This window comes from Nomascus leucogenys, chromosome 5 (genome assembly GCF_006542625.1).
Source record: "Nomascus leucogenys isolate Asia chromosome 5, Asia_NLE_v1, whole genome shotgun sequence".
Taxonomy (NCBI): Eukaryota; Metazoa; Chordata; class Mammalia; order Primates; family Hylobatidae; genus Nomascus; species Nomascus leucogenys.
In genome coordinates, this window is record NC_044385.1 from 121,256,222 (window position 1) to 121,274,260 (window position 18,039).

The following is an 18,039-nucleotide window of genomic DNA, read 5'->3' on the forward strand; positions in this document are numbered from 1 at the left end:
AAAAAAAAAGCAAGGTGTAAAGTAGTATGTTCTTTACTATTTGGGTAAAAGGACTTAAAAAACTGAAATAAACAAATAAATATACACACATATATATTTATGTGTGTGTGTGTGTGTGTGTGTGTGTGTGTGTGTATCTCCTTAGCAGGGTATAAAAATAATACTATGGGTTTCCTGTGAGAAAAGGAACTGAGTATCAGGGAAACAGAGGTGGGAGTTTTTTTTCCCATTGTATATTCCTTTATTGTTTTTTGAAGTTTGAACCATGTAAATATTTCTTTTTCAAAATATAAGGTTAAAAAATATACCTACCTTAAAAAACGTTCATATAAATAACCAGAAGCAACTGAAAAAATGTTTAGGACATCTTTTTCCTTTTTGTCTTCTTTATGCAAGCTTACTGTGAAACTTGGAATAAAAAAGTAATTGACATTTCTTATACATATGGAAACATTGTATGCCTAAATACTAAATATAAGCAATAAATATAGAAATGTATTTCAAAATAGTTAAGCTATAAACACTCTATAATATTTACAAACTAATATTAAAATATTTGACAATGTCATTTGAAGCTTTATGAGTTTTTAAAATTTGTAATGTGGAATATAATTATATTGTCTCTAGGTGAATGGGCTGGTATTTTTGAATTTTTGTGAGTTGCCAAAAGTTGTTTTCAGAACAAAGAATGAATTACAGCTTGACATGGCCATATCTAGTGTACTGAAACTTTAAACAGGCCAATGAGGGAAGGAACAGAATGTGTAAGTGTGGAACTACGGCACAGCAAGAATTCATGTGGTAACAGGGTAGGTGTGTGAGTGCTGCTGATGGGGCTCACCCAGGCTAAAATATTTTTAAACCATCTACAATTTGGAGCTCCTCTGACCAAGCAGACTTTCTCCTCCACGCAGGGTGTGGAGTACCCTCTTGGTACTCTGGATGACTTCCATGACAAAGAAAGCATTAGGGAGCCATGTCTACTCACTGGTTTACATCATGGTAGCGTCATCTGGGCCCAGCTGTCATTTTCATTACATTTTTGGAGCTAGACCAGCTCCATTTCATTTTTGGATAGGTCCATTTCATATATAAAAATGACTGAATCTTTTATTTACAGTATTCATAATGTATAAATTCATCTTTTTCTTCCTAAACATTTATTTTAAAATACTTTTATATAAACATATTTAGAATGAATCAAATTTGGTAAACAACTTAAAATCACCATCAAAGGTATTTTGCAAAATATAAATCGTTATGACAGAAGTATTTTTCAAACCTTGTAATCTCCCAAATAAGAAAAGAAGTTGATTCAGTGGCAAGAAAAAATAATCATTCTAAGTTAGGACTAAAACTAAGACGAAAAAACTCAAAGCATCATAAGACACACAATACTATGTATCTGGAGCAGTTAACGTCCCAAAAACTTACCATCTCTGTTTCTAACAAAGCATTTTGTTTTTGGTATCCTTTTTATATAGCAAGTGGCTATACCATAATTGAACAGTTATCCTTAATCATTCTTATCTATATCTTCTAATTTTAATGGAAGCTCTTAGACAGATACTCTTAAAATTGCTCAGATTCTATTCCATTATCCCCTGTCAAACATACCTACCCTCCAAATCATTTCAATGAGTGGACTTGATCCTTTCTCTATCAGTAACTTGTTCAAAGCACACACTGTACAGTAACATGATTTTTCTTACCAAACAAGGAGTCAACTATAGAAAAAGAGGCTTAAACTGGGCAAAATCCAAAATGATGGAAGTGCTTTTGACTAGTATAACCAAATATATTTAAGTTGTTGAATCTATTTTGGCTAACATTTTTATTTCTTATCTTTGATCAAAATGATTAATGGTTTGCCATCATAGCTCATATTGGGTTCAAATCTCTAAAATGGACATTCAAAGTTCTTTACAATATGCATCTACAGGAGACAGCTTTTGTTTTTGTTCACCTAACATCTGTTCCCCTTCTAGTAACAACCTGGCATTTTGGGGGGAATCATTCCTCCTCCCATCTCATTCTATGAGGTTTAGGTGGGACAGGGCTTCCCACCAGTTCTAGAAGTAGGCATATGACTCATGCTTGGTTATCAGAGTCACAAAAATCAGTTCAGTTTGGGACACACAGCTATAGTTGGACCCATGAGTCAGCCTTGGAACTTTTATTGGTACTGTTTGGAAAGAGGCAACTTCCTTCCACTGGAAACAGTAAACTTTTACTTTTAAAAGTCTATCTTAAAATGGAAGAGACACAGAAACAGTAGACCTAAGAGATGGAGAAAGACTGTTTCCACACCACATCACCCAGTGGCCAACACCAGGTGTACTCCTGGATTCTTTAGATATCTGAGCCAATATATTCCTTATGTATGTTTCTTTTTTGAGACAGGGTCTCACTCTGTCACCCAGGCTGGAGTGCAGTGTTGCAGTCTTGACTTACTGCAGCTTTGACCTCCCAGACTCAAGCAATCCCCCCACCTCAGTCTTCTGAGTAACTGGAACTACAGATACATGCCACCGTGACTGGCTAATTTTAAAATTTTTTGTAGATACAGGGTCTCGCTATGTTGCCCAGGCTAGTCTTGAACTCCTGGGCTCAAGCAATCCTCCTGCCATCACCTCTCAAAGTGCTAGGATTACAGGTGTGAGCCACCATGCCTGGCCTGTGTTCCTTTTTAAACTAACAATAAAACAGTATAGGTATCAATCTAACATAAACAGTCCCTATTATTTTCAAGTTGCAGCTAGCTAGGCTACTTTCTTTTCTTTGAGGAACATACTCAATCATTTTGTCTTCATATAACTGCCTTCACTCAATCTTTAACTTTTGAAATCCTGTCTGTCCTTTAAAACAGATTTTTGCCACACACTTCTTCAAGGAGTATTTCCCCAGGTTCCTTGTAAGTGGATATGTAATTTTTCTCCATTGGTTTGTATAGTATTTTATTTTCATCTGTCTTATAGCTCTAGTTTCCTATCTTGTACACAGTAGTAACATTTATGTATTTATCTTATCCCTCCTAGATTAGAGGACCTTTGCCTTACTTAAATTTTCACTACTTGTGGAACTTCCACATACTAGACTTCTGGATCAATCTAGTGATGTATTAAAATGTTCATTAGTAATTACCTTTTAATGGAATCCCACAGCCCTTTTGTTTTTTCATCTTCATCGGTAAGGATATCTTCCTTAATTTTGTCTGTTTCTTTTTTCACCTAGATAGCATGGCAAAAAAGATTAGAATTTGGCTGCTTTAAATATTGTGCTGTATGGTTAGAAAGTGAAACATATTGGGCAAGATTACCCATAGAAATCTAAGATTGACAGCTGCAGAACCAAAGACAGGCAATATCTTAGCACAATGTTGTAAACAATCTGATCTTCAACTATCAATTCAACCTCTTTGTTCAGTTTCTTCAGTGGTTACCTCCATACTGCTAAATAATGTGCTTACACTTGTGTTTACTAATTTATCAGCTTTAGGCATTATCTACTAGTATTTCTGAATTCAGAGTTTAGACATTATTCGCTCTTTGTGATGACAGATGAAAAGCTCACTAATCATCATGCTTCCCTTTCCCTATTTGTCTGGAAATTTTGGTAGTAATATGTTTATCTTCAGTTCTTCTATTGAGTATTTTCTGTCACTTTAAATAATATTTAAATCTCTTATTTTTTTATTCCCACAATCCCAACAGTTTCTCTTGTATAATCTGTTTATAAGGACACTACTATTTCTACAATTTCCTTCTATCTCCCAACTTATATTAAACCTTGACTTTAGCATTTGTAAATATTGATAACATTTACATTTAGTTCAGTAAACATAATTGTATCTGTTGCATTTTGCTACGGTGATTCTAAAACTGGAAAATCAGTAAGAAGTTTTCATTATGACAATGTAAAGATCAACCACTGAAGAGTTGGAAAAGCTACTAAAACTCTATTTCCTCTGCACAGTTACAGTTTTAGTATAGTAGAGCACAGTTATAGTTTCCTCCTATGGCCACTGTGCCACTCCTAGGAGACTCTTGCTGGTTCGGATGAATTCTCCTTTCTTACATTCCACCAGCAGAGAACTATTTTTTCCTGGAATTTCATTGTCCTTATTTTTTCTTGTGGGGAGATATACAAATATGTCTTCTTTATCACAGACATAATCTTTTCCAGTTTATTACTCATGTTATCTAATTGTCTGGAATTCTTGTCTACCTAAGACATTTTTCTTAAAGTTCAACAATTAAGGCCGGGCGCGGTGGCTCACGCTTGTAATCCCAGCACTTTGGGAGGCCGAGGCGGGCGGATCACGAGGTCAGGAGATCGAGACCACAGTGAAACCCCGTCTCTACTAAAAAATACAAAAAATTAGCCAGGCGTGGTGGCGGGCGCCTGTAGTCCCAGCTACTCGGAGAGGCTGAGGCAGGAGAATGGCGTGAACCCAGAAGGCGGAGCTTGCAGTGAGCCGAGATTGCGCCACTGCACTCCAGCCTGGGCGACAGAGCGAGACTCCGTCTCAAAAAAAAAAAAAAAAAAAAAAAAAAGTTCAACAATTAACTGTTTCTTTCTAGATTTTCTTTACATTGGTTTACAGATTAGTTTCACCATTTCTTGAGCTACCTATCTTCTTTCTTGATCTTGATCTTGATCTTCATTGTACTGGCAAATGTCTCCAAGAAAGGGTATGAAAAATAATTTTTCTAAATCTTCACACTTCAGAAACCAACATTTTACCTTCAAATTTGGTTAAGAATTTGGCTAGATACAGAATCTTGGGTTCAAAATAATTTTCCTCAAAATACTGAAAGCTTTGTTTTGCTGTCTTTTAACATCTAAGTATTTTGCAAATGAAATTCTGATGTTAGTGTTGTCATTCTATTGCAGTGACCCACTTCTCCTTCTTAGTAGCTATTATAATCTCATATGGGCCATTTTCATTCATCCTACTTCGTAATTTGTGGACTCTTTTGACATGAACATCTTCTCTCTCAACTTTACGACACTTTCCCTCCTCCATGTTCTCTGTTGTTTCTGGAATTCCTCTTAGTAGGCTACTGGATTTCATGGGCTGATCCTCTATGTTGCTTATCTTTTCTCCTCCCTGTTTTTCTGTCTTTTTAGTGTAATTCTGAGAAAGAGGTGGTTAGGAGATAAAACTGTGTTATTAGAAAACAAACTAAAGGCAGCCGGGCATGGTGGCTCATGCCTGTAATCCCAGCACTCTGGGAGGCCAAGGCGGGTAGACCACTTGAGGTCAAGAGTTTAAGACCAGCCTGACCAACATAGTGAAACCCCACCTCTACTAAAAATACAAAAAATACACACAAACATAAAAATTAGCCAGGCATGGCAGCACATGCCTGTGGTCCCAGTTACTCAGGGGACTGAGGCAGAAAGATCACTTGACCTTGGGAGACGGAGGCTGCAGTGAGCCAAGATTGGGCCACTGCACTCCAGAGTGAGCAACAGAGCGAGACTCCGTCTCAAAACAAAAACCAAAACAAACTACTGAAAGACCTAGGGTATGGGTGGGCTGCAGAATATTTCTAATTGGTATCTTTCATCATTCATAAAAATTCTTAGCCATTATTACTTCAAATGTTACTTGTACCCCATTCTTTAATTATCTTTGAAATTCCATTTAGTTTACTTTTATTTATCCAACAAATACTCATAAAGTGCTTTATCTTATCTTCATAACAGTCCTGTAAGGTATATTCTATTGTTAACCCCATTTTACAGATGAGGAAATGAGACAGAAAGAGATTAAGTAATCCGTCCAAGGTCACACAGCTAGTAAGTGGCAAAGCCAGTTTTAAATCTACTACTGGTAATCTTAGACTTTCACACTAGCGTGTGTGTGTGTGTGTGTGTGTGTGTGTGTGTGTAATGCTCTCTTCTATATTTTCTTTTTTTCCTGTCTCTGTTGCATTCGGTATACTTTTTCTGGCCTATCTCCCAACTTGCTAATTTTCTCTCAAGGCATGTTAAAGCTATCTACTGAATTATTAATTTTGGTATTGTATTACTCAGTTTCCAAAGTTCTACTTTAAAAAAATCTGATACATATGTTTTACAGTTTCATGTTCCCTGCAATTATTTTTAAACTCATCTTTAATTTCTTTTTAAAAAAAAGGACAGCTGTTTCAGAGGCTATTCTAATAATTCTAATATCTTGAGTCTTTGTGTATCAGTTTTCTGTTTCTGCTAGTTTTGTGTATTTGGTTAACTTTGACTATGAGTTGGCCTTCATACTAGAAAAATTTGATTTGCAGCTTAGGCTATTGTAATCTTATTCCAGAGATTTATGGATGTCTCTTCCAGATATCTCTATATCCTATCAATCTGGAACAATTTTAGTACCAATTCAAGGTTCAGGATTCCCTGGCCTACTTAGCTGACACAAATTTGGGCTAAAAGACTATGAGGAATAATTTTTTATGTTTCATCCTTAGCCTGAAAATAGAGCTAGTTTATTGTAGAGAGGGTCTTCTAATAGATTATTTTATGTGGGTTCTGGGTTCCAATTTTTGTCCCCTAACCCATCAAATTAAATAAAAATGGCAAAGTGTGACAGGACAGAAAAATGTTCCCAGGACAACAGCTTCCTTGGGTCAAGAGAAGTTTCTGTGCTTGCCTATTTCACTAGGCTCGCATTTTCCCTTTAATTTTGGCTTTGGGTTTCCTTATTATCCTTATTATCTTATTATCAGTTCATTGCTTTTAAAATTTTTTAAAAATTTTATCTAATATTTTCACTAGTTTTAAGCAGGAGGGTTGGTCCAAAAAGAATCTGCTATCATTAAAAACTCCCTTTCTCTCCCTCTTTAAAAAACAGCACCTTTTCTTTTTAGAGCTAATTTTTCAGTGCATGTTCTTGATCTTATCTCTAGAGTCCAATTTGTAACGTTATTTGGCTACAGACAGATTTAGTAGATGTATTTACAGTTATCATAATGTAAAAAAAAATCCTTCTATCTTCAAGTTCTGTTTTCCTTTGTGAACTTAATCCTCTTCTTTTTTTACTGCTGGAGTTCAAATATAACATTTTAGGTTGTAAAATTGTAAAGTCAGTTGTAAAATAAATCAATTAATTAAAAAACAAAGAAGATAATTCTTAATATTAAGAACAAAGCCTATAAAAAGTTCTGCCCCACATACTTTTACTTCTAGTATCTTGCTTTTGAAGCTGTTTAATACAACAATGACATCTCCTAGGTCTGCTTGAGAGTCAGTTCCTTTATGCCTAAAAGTAGAAAAATGTGTCCATAATTAAGAATAGACATACAATTATGATGGCATAACAAATAAACTCATTTTGCAATAAACGTAAGTCCAATATTACTAGTGCATATATCATGTTTTTCTGTTTCTACAGTCAATTAAAATATAATATGCTGTAGTTTTCAAAATTATCCAATAAATTTTAACTCAGTACACATTAAAATTGTAAAAAAGTAACTCATTAAATTCAATACCACCCAATCACTCTGAAAGTTCAAATTATGACTTATCTTTGCTGTTATATACCAAGGCTATCACACAACTAAAATCTTTCACATCCCTGATATATTGCAATGATAATTACAATTTTTTACACTTCAAAGTTGTTTATGTATCAAAGGAGTTCTACACTATTCAACTTTTTAATATCCACCAGCCATTTTCAAATGCCAAAATTTGAAGTACATTGTTAAAATAATGAGACTGAAAATGTGTCTATGATGTCCATATGCATCACTTGAATGTTTCCATTTTGTATTACATATAATGCAGTTTTTTCCGCCCATTTTCAAAATTGCTTAAACAAATATGGCAACTGTGCTCCATAATTATTTTTTCAAACTATTCTCACTATGGACTAAAAAGTTCTATCATATTTACAATAAAGTTGAGTTTTGTTGAAGGGGAAGCAATCAGATGTCAAATTAGTAGTTACTTTTGAGTTGTTATATATAATATATACTTTTAACATTTTTCCAAAATGAACACCTGGGGAGTCTAGCACTATCATGACTGACACGTCTTTGACTTTCTCTTACTCCCAATTCCTGAGCTGAGGTGGTTAAACCAAAGTAGCAGGCAGAACTCTGTCCAACAATCACCACTAGAAAACAGAAAGAAGCCAGGTGTGATGGCTTACACCTGTAATCCCAGCACTTTGGGAGGCTGGGGTGGGAGTATCGCTTGAGTCCAGGAGTTTAAGACCAGCCTGGGCAACACAGTGAGACCAAGTCTCTGCAAAATTTTTTGAAAAATTAGCTGGATGTGGTGGCCAGCGCTGTGGTCCCAGCTAGTCAGGAGGCTAAAGTAGGACGATTGCTTGAAACTGGCAGGTTGAAGCTCCAGTGAGCTGTGAGCCGTGATTGTGCTATTGCACTTCCGTCTGGGCAAGAGAGACCCTGTCGCAAAAACAAAACAAAACAAAACAAAAAAGGATCTAACTTGTATAGTAGAAGCATCGTCAAATTTCTTAAAAACTTTCAGCTGCTTATGGTCACAAACACTACTCAAGGGCATTGACAACTTTAGCCATTTAATCCCCTGTCCACTGAGACTCAGAGAATAAAGCCAGCTAGCACAGCACTACAGCTAGACCTAGATAAATTCTAACGCAAATCTCTTTCCACTTCCATCAGGTAGCAGAGGTAGTAATAGTGACGAGCTCTCATTTTAATTCAGGTACTGTTTTTTTTTAAATTTATTATAAAGTTTTAGGGTACATGTGCACAACGTGCAGGTTTGTTACATATGTATACATGTGCCATGTTGGTGTGCTGCACCCATTAAATCTTCATTGAACATTAGGCATATCTCCTAATGCTATCCCTACCCCCTACCCCCACCCCACAACAGGCCCTGGTGTGTGATGTTCCCCTTCCTGTGTCCAAGTGTTCTCACTGTTCAATTTCCACCTATGAGTGAGAACATGCGGTGTTTGGTTTTTTTGTCCTTGCGATAGTTTGCTGAGATCCTTGCAATAGTTTGCTGAGAATGATTTCCAGCTTCATCCATGTCCCTACAAAGGACATAAACTCATCATTTTTTATGGCTGCATAGTATTCCATGGTGTATATGTGCCACATTTTCTTAATCCAGTCTATCATTGTTGGACATTTGGGTTGGTTCCAAGTCTTTGCTATTGTGAATAGTGCCGCTATAAACATACGTGTGCATGTGTCTTTATAGCAGCATGTCTTACAACCCTTTGGGTATATACCCAGCAATGGGATGACTGGGTCAAATGGTATTTCTAGTTCTAGATCCCTGAGGAATCGCCACACTGACTTCCACAATGGTTGAACTAGTTTACAGTCCCACCCACAGTGTAAAAGTGTTCCTATTTCTCCACATCCTCAGGCACTATTTTAAGCACTTCATAGATGCTCACTTGCTTAATCCATACAACCATCCTTTGAGGAAAGTACAATTATTATCCTAGATCCAAATTGAATCTAGATAGTCTGGCTCTTCACCACTGTACTATCAGACCTTTACCAACAATGCTAAGCACCTGAAACCTCTGGATACATGAGGAAAATGAGCAGCTTAAATGAAGGGAACAAGCTAAGCAGTCAGAGGAAATGGACTTCATTGATAAGGCATTAATGCAGAAAAAAGGGAAGCATTCAAATAATTCATATTCTCAATGAGATTCAAGAGAATACTGAATCTCAGTAAAAGCCATTTACTTCAAAATGAAAGAATTCACTGTGTCAGAAAGCATGATTAATAAAAAAGCACTCATACATGTGTCTCCTGAAATTCTAAAAAACAATTTATATTTTCAGAGAAGAAATGTAAATCAGATTGGCTTCATATTTTTCATCCAAAACACTAACTGGTAAGAAACAATGATGAAGCCTTGTTTCAAGCATTCTGAATAAAATTATAATGCTGTTATTCAATACTTAGGAAAGTTATAATTCATACAGAATTGCAAAAGAAATTTTTAAACCTTTGAGGACCACCTCAAAGTTTTAAACATTTGAGGGTACACCACTAATGTCTCTGAAAAAACTTATTTGTGGAAAGGTGGTGTATATTATGATATGGCAGGCAACACCCCACCTTTAGCATACACTGCAGTAGTTAGAAAGATACACCCATTTTTGTAGTTGTTGTTACTCAACTCTTTTGCAGCTAAGGTTTTGGTTGATAATTAGATTCTGCTAAACAGATAGATACATTTGCATGTTATTTGGAACTTAGAAGTGAGCGGGGCAATGTGCTGATGCTTGCCTAGCTTCTTTTGTCAAGCACAGTCATGGAGACATTGAGGTTTTCTACTTCAGTGTTCCAGTGTGTAATTGCTTAGCTTTCTGGGTACCAAAGGCCAGTTGATGTGTTGCTGGCAGCAGCTTCTAGCTTTCTCTCACTTCTGATGATGGGAAAGTAGCAGCTCTTTCTGGTTGGTCAGTTCCTTGGCTTTGTTCTCAAGCATTCCTAGGATCCAGCCGTCCCGGAGAGCTTGCTCCACCAGTCCTTCCCAACACAATGTAAAAGCATCCAATTGCTTGTGTTAAATACTTCTATGATAATATGGGAAGTCAGCCATCTGCTACGATTTGAATGTCCCTCCCCTCCAAAACTCATGATGAAATTGTACTGCCATTGTGGCAGTATTAAGAGGTGGGACCCTTAATAGGTGATTATAGGTGATGAGGCTCCACCCTCATTGGGTGGAAGTGGTGCTACCACAAAAGGGCAAGTTTGGCCCTCTCTTGCTCTCTCTTGTCCTTCTGCCTTCTGCCATAGGGCAATGCAGCAAGAAGGCTTCTGCCAGATGCTGTCCCTCAATCTTTCCAACCTTCCAGAACTATGAACCAAGAAATTTCTGTACATTATAAATTGCTCAGTCACAGGTATTCTGTTACAGCAGCAAAAAATGGCCTAAGACACCATCTAAACAAAAAATGAATGTGAAAATTAAAAGACATATAAAAACTGTGATCAATAGTGAATTCATTAAAATTTACATTTAACTAATGGTAATATGATAGTAAAGAACTAAATAGAATATTGGGGGTAGGGGTAAAAGGATGCTAGAATGCTTCCACTGAAACCCCAAGAGATAGCTACCAAACACCGAAGTGAGTATGCATAGTCATCCATTCTCAATACCCTCACAATATGCAGATTGCCCCTCAGAGAGATTAAGGATATAAAAATGTTCAGAAAAGGGATTGTGTGAGATGAAGGCAGAATAGTTTCCTTACAGAGAGCTGTTGTCAGATTGTGAGTCTCCACCACTATACTCTATGAGGACAGAAGCGGAAAGAGTATTGCCTTCTCATTCTAAACTCAGTAAGGTAGACACTTTAAGGAGAAGACACTTTGCAATACATATTCTGAAGTTGGGATGCACAGAGGACTCATGTCGGGGAAAGTTAAAAGTGTACATGGAGCAGGATTGGATATTTGAGGACTGATTTATTGCTCTAATCGAGGAGTCAGGAGAGTGCTTACTGCCTCTGCAACTGGTCTGCACTAGAGTTTGTTGGGCAACTGATGTCTAGGTATTTCCACAGATCAGATGCAGCCAAGAAGGAGAGCGATTTGGTTTTGTTGTTACCAAAGGGTAGTCATGTGTCCTGCCAATATGGCAACCAGGAGGTATGAGGAGACCACACCAACAGAACCAGGAAACTAAAGGAGAGTGAAGTATAGCAATAGAGAACTTTTAAGAGTCCACAGAGAGTGAGTTTTAACTACTGCAGAGCCAGCAAAGTTACGGTGGACCAACTCGAGTACCTGCGGAGAAAGAACGGAAAGCCTTGTTTGACATCTTTGTCCTTCCTCCTATATAAAACACGGGAGAAACAGTTCAGTCTCAAAGGTACCAAACTAAAATTGATTACAAGTGTTACTATGGCAGAAAAGATTTTTGTAAAGATTTCAAATGAGAAGTCTAGCACAATAATTTGGCATTGAAGGTACATAAATAAAGTATCTAATATTCTCTACAATTAATTAGGAAAATCTGAGCAGCATTTGTCTAACTTTGGTAGAACTACAAAGAAATAAAGGAGAATAGTTTTCAGACTTTTTGTATTCAAGGTAAGTAACAGCCAATACGGAGTATACACAAATAATCTGCAGTTAATGACTACAAAAAATTGGCAGACACAGAAAGTACACATTGTGGGCATTATGCCTCAGAAGTGGAAAGCCAAATTTAAAAAAATCAAATAATTTAGTCATGGCTTTAAAATCTGAACTTAGAAACTCATATCAATATTATTTTAGCTTAGATTTTTAGCAGGTTTCAGGAATATTTTTCCTACTTATAAAGGTAATATCAATTAGAATTAAAACACAAATTAGGATAAACAACATCAGTTTTTGTTATATTTTATATTGACCTCGTTAGACTTTTTATTACACAGTAACATGTATTTTTTTCCATTTTGGATAGCTAGTGACATTAATCATATGTGGAATTAAATTATGACTAAGTATATGGTTTTATTGTTTATAAGTAATATAAACAAATTTGTAAGTTATTTCTACTGCCAAAAGTTGTCTGTGAATGAGAAAAAACAATTTGCACTAATATGTTAGTGGCACTTCAAATATAACATCAAGAAGTATTTTCTCTCTAAAACATCTTTATGAACTCTGTATGATAGAAAATAATAGTAAAGAAGATAAAACAGGACCTAAATCATGTATAGTTTTAGTTTTACATAATACATGTGCTATTGTATAACTGTATTTGTAAAAGAAGGAATAAGTGGAGAGGAAATGGACATTTACTCAATATTCTACAATGATTTTCTCATTTAGTCCTTAGCAAAACCCCACAAGGGAGGCAGGATTATTCCCTTTTGTAATGACGAAATAAAGACCACAAATAGCAAAGAAACTTATACAAGATCATACAGATAGTTGGTGGTACAGAAGGGATTTGACTCACAATTCATATACAGGGCTTTCCCTTTGCGAAACATAATGGTGAAACGGTAGTGGCAGATACAGAAATGCTGAGTTCCTGGCAATGCAGTTTGCACAAAATTTAAAAAGCTGAAACAAAGCATGAATGCTTCTTAAAATTATATCTTGAAACCATGGCTTTTATAAGGGTCAATATAAATGTTACAGTCTATTTTGCTCATTTTCTGTACTACCATAGCACTCTTTTATAGCACTTAGAACATGTAATAGTCACTCATTTTCTTGACTATCTTTTCTACTGGAATGAGTTTTGGGAGGGTAGGAACTGTGTATTTGTAATGGGAATGACACAGCAAGGTAGCATAGGTTGCTGCATAGGCATTAGAACAACATACCCAAATGGGTCCAGCTGGTAGCCAAAGATAAGAACTTAGAGGTACCCTTCCTGCCTAGCAAACTGGGCTTCTGTTGTCCTGCCTTCCCTTCAAACAGACCAAAAGTGACCCATGCTCTATTCCCTTGTATATACTGCTAGTTGCATGCATGCTCTCTCTTTCTCTCTGCCTGACTCCTCTTCATTCTTGCCTGATGTGACCTAGAGATGGAGCTCTTCTTGCCCAGGATTTGTAATAAATCTTTGAACTTATTTCTTATTGTGGTGGTGTATTAAATTTGTACCACCCATTGGAAGAGCCAGGGACTATCCCAGACCGGGTTTTCTCGGGGATGCTGGGGAGAACACAAGGTTGGGTTCCCAGTGTCACCGCGATGGTCAGGCAAGCATAAACTGCACATGGGTCAGACAAGAGCCACACGGGCATCTGTCAGTATAAACAAGTTTCCTGTGTGAGGGAAACTGGGTCTGGGGTCAGACAACTATGAATTAGATCATCCACCAGGTAAACGAAGTGTCCCATGAAAGGCACACAGTAAACATTCACATCCAGCTGCCTTTCATTCCTCATCAGGGCAAGGTCACTAGCCACTCCAGTACTGGAACTCAGTTTGGCTGGGGGTTCTCAAAACAGCATTCAACTGCTTATCTCCAATACTCGTCCTTATTTTTGCCTGCTTATTCCACCGCACCAAGTGATTTCTGTCACTATAGTTTGTATTATCTAGTGTTTTGTAACTTATAAAAGGAGACATGCAGTAGTACAGCAACCCCCACTTACCCACAGGGTATAGGTTCGAAGACACCCAGTGGATGTATGAAACCATGGATGGTACCGAACCCTAAATGTATGTTTTTCCTATACATACATGTCTATGATAAGGTTTATTTATAAATTAGGCACAATACTCTTGCCTTTTGTGGTCATTAAGTAAAACGAGGGTTACCTGAATATAAGCACTGTGATCCCATGACAGTTGATCTCATAACTGAGAATGCTACTAAGTGACTCATGGGCAGACACCTGACAAAGGAATGATTTTCCAGGTGGAACAGAGCAGGATGGTGTGAGAGGTCATCACATTACTCAGCAGTGCATAATTTAAAACGTAGGATTTGTTTATTTCTGGAATTTCCCACTTAATATTTTTGGACTATGGTTAACCATGGGCGACTGAAACCACAGAAAGCAAATTCTCCTTCTCCCCTTTTCTCCCCTTCCTCTCCATCCCCTTCCTTTTCCTCCTGCTCCTCATTTTGAGACAGGGTCTCACTCTGTTGCCCAGCCTGGAGTGCAGTGGCATGATCATGGCTCACTGCAGTTGCCACCTCGTGGGTTCAACTGATCCTCCTACCTCAGCCTCCCAAGTAACTAGGACTACAGGCGCGTGCTACTGCGCCTGGCTACTTTTTTAATTTTATGTAGAGGTAGGTCTTGCTATATTGCCCAGGCTGGTCTCAAACTCCCGGGCTCAAGCAATCCTCCCACCTTGGCCTCCCAGAGTGCTAGGATTACATGTGTGAACTACCATGCCTAGCCTAAGTGTAAATTTAAAGTTTCTAGGAACTGTCCAATTGTTCAAAAGTGGTTGTACCATTCTACATACCCAGTGGAAGTGATAAACAGCTCCTGTTACTCCATATCCTCACCAACACTTGATACTGTCATTCTTTTTATAAAGTTAGTCATTTTAATAGACATGTGGCAAATCTTGTGGTTTTAATGTAGATTTTCTTAATGACTAACAATGTTAAATACATTCTGTACTTATCCATATATCTTCTTTGGTAGAGTGTCTGTTCAAAACTTTTGCACATTTTTTATCTGGTTATTTGTTCTCATATTGAGTTCTGATAGTCTTTATATATTCTGTATATAAATTCTTTGTCAGATATATGCTTTGCAAAGATTTTCTCCCAGTCTGTGGATTGTCTTTTCATTCTCTTTTTCAGTCATTTACATAAACCCTTTTAGTGTGAATATTAACGCATTCTGCAATACAAATGATGTTTAATAAAGGGCTTTCTCAGATCCTGCTGGGATATACGTCATAATATATGATATGTGTACTGTATTAACTTTCCAAATGAAAAACTTCTAAACTCTAAAACACATATGGCCCTAAGAGTTTTAGATGGGAGTTGTGCATGTCTACCCTCTTCCTGGAATGTTCTATCTATGGTATCACTAGTAACTTCCTATTAATTCTTCAACTCTCTTGAGGTACTATATCATCTCTAATGTCAATACTGACTTCCTCCTACCCCCCTCTACCACAGAACTAAGCATCCCTGTCTCTGTGTGCATAAGCCATTAAGCACATTTATTAACTGACACTATGAGCTAGGTACAGTATAAAATAAAGGGGAAAGAGTGGTGAAAAAAGATACCATAACCCCTACTCCTATATTATCTTTGTTGAGTACAATGTGTGGTATAATAAAAGGTACTCAGTAAGTATTTATTGAAAGCAATGAAATCTAGAGATATTTATTAAGGGCATAAAAAAGACTTTATCAAGAGTTGGCAAACTATGGCCAGTAAACCAAATCAGGTTTATGGTGTATTTTTTTAATAGCCCTAAGCTAAAACTGATTTTTACACTTTAAAATAATTGTTAAAAAAATTTTTGACAAAGACCACATGTGCTCTCAAATGAACAAAAATACTTACTTTTGGCTCCTTACCAAAAAAGTGTGATGACTCCTGCTTTCTACTATGGCTCACTGATCAACAGGAAAATTTTTGTGCAAAAAAACAATTCCAAACTGAATATAACCGAAGGATAATGGTGTTGTTATGTAAGATATAACGTATACTATATTATCATTAAATGATCAAAATATCAATTATGCTGGTACGGGGAAAAGTCCAAGAGCCTGAATTTGTGGGGGCGGGCCTGGCATTGGGGCTGGGCAACAGCCCGGGGCTTCTGGGGTAGGCCTGGTGGTTGGGCAGGCTTGGAAACTCAATCTATCAGGCAGATTTGGAGCTTGGGGCTACAGGATCTGGCAGGTCAGTCTTCTGGTACCAGCATTAAGTGGGGGCTGTGAGGCCTACCTGGCTTTGGGTTTTACTGGGGTGAGCATGGTTTTGGGGTCCAAGGCAAAGTCTGCTGTTCACTTCCCTCTCCTTCCTCCAAGGGGGTATCTCTCCAGCTGTGCTGTATCAGGTGGAGGAAGGAGTGATGCATGTAATGTAAATTATCCTACACTCTTCAATGTGTCTTTCTTATTTCTGTGCTACACTGCAGCGCTGTAACAGCTCACCTCGTTCCTTAGTTTTTATTAAGGTAGTTTCATGTGTGGAGTGGATAGTTGTTCAAATTGATGTTTCTGCATGGGTATGAGCACCGGAATGTCCTATTTCGCCCTCTTGCTGATGTTCAGACCTAACCCAGTCATCATTTTTTTTTTTTTTTTCTTTTGAGACAGAGTCTTGCTCTCTGTCCCGGGTTGGAGTGTAGTGGTGTGGTCTCTGCTCACTGCAACCTCCGCCTCCCGAAGGTTCAAGCAATTCTTGGGCCTCAGCCTCCTGAATAGCTGAAGTTACAGGTGTGTGCCACCATGCCTGGCAAATTTTTGTATTTTTAGTACAGACGGGGTTTTGCCATGTTGGCCAGGCAGGTCTTGAACTCCTGGCCTCGTGATCTGCCTGCCTCGGCCTACCAAAGTGTTGGGATTACAGGCTTGAGCCACTGTGCCAGGCCAATCTTAACACTTTAATTGTTGTTTTGATCATCTTGGTTGTATTACACTAAAAACGTATTTATGTGTAAAAATTTAAAAGCAGTCTGCATAACTCACCCAACTATTTGATAAATATCTTCAGATTTTCCTTGGTGTAACCTCAGTATCCAAGCACCTGGGTTTGCTTTTAATTGAAAATACCCCTTTTAAGATGAGAAAAAAATAATCATTGAGTAATATGACTAAAAACCATCGAATTGCTCATGAATACACGAATGATCCAAGAAAGTATTTACTAACTGTAGAATGAATAAATTCTATAAATCAATTCCAAGAGATTTTACAATAACCTGTTAAAAAATTATGAAAGTATGATTTTCCCCATTTTTGTTTTATTTATCTTATTCAAAGATTCAATTTTGTTTTCTGCAAACTGTTCAGCAACAGCAGAATAAAGATTATTTCATTTTACTCTTAGGAAAACAGAGGATTTCACCAAAACATCAAATTAAATATCATCAATTAAATAATACTTACATGATTGGCCATCACTATTGTATCAACCACAACAGGTTTATTTTTTGTGCCTAGTGTGAACTGCAGACCCCGAGGAGGCTGTTCTGTCACTTTATCAAAGCATTGTCCTTCCAGTAGTAAGTATTCTAGTTCATATTCTGCTGTAACAGTTTTCTCACTCTGTGGAGGAAGTATGTCATTGTTTTTGGTGTTATGTAAAACTCATAATACAAAATTTTGAAATAAATGAATGTGATTATTTTAATATTGGCCAATGTATTTTGGTGGGTAACTTTAAGTCTTTGTTTTACACATGAGTGAATTCATGAGTTGAATTGATTTCTTCAAGACAAAAAGCTTATGATAAACTTTTTCTTTTTCACGACATCAGCTTTATCTGAACCTCATGATATATGCACCAATATAACCAAGCAGGAAAGACGTGAACATGAGATTTAGATGGGAAATTCCTTAAAGAATCTGCTTCAGTTTGCTGTTGTCCTGAAGCTCCCACTTCAGACTTGGCAAGA

The 18,039-nt window shown here is 37.1% G+C and overlaps 1 protein-coding gene across 1 annotated transcript in view; it reads right to left on the reverse strand.

Annotated features, from left to right (window-relative positions):
• Positions 1-18,039, reverse strand: part of LOC100592830 (UDP-glucose:glycoprotein glucosyltransferase 2) — a 254,403-nt gene that overhangs the window by 59,674 nt on the left and 176,690 nt on the right. The window contains exons 28-32 of the mRNA XM_030813564.1: positions 17,531-17,689; positions 17,111-17,196; positions 7,174-7,258; positions 3,145-3,230; positions 313-408 (exon numbers count right to left, since the gene is read on the reverse strand). Of these exons, the coding sequence (XP_030669424.1) occupies positions 313-408; positions 3,145-3,230; positions 7,174-7,258; positions 17,111-17,196; positions 17,531-17,689 (512 nt within the window). The remainder of the gene's footprint in view (positions 1-312; positions 409-3,144; positions 3,231-7,173; positions 7,259-17,110; positions 17,197-17,530; positions 17,690-18,039) is intronic.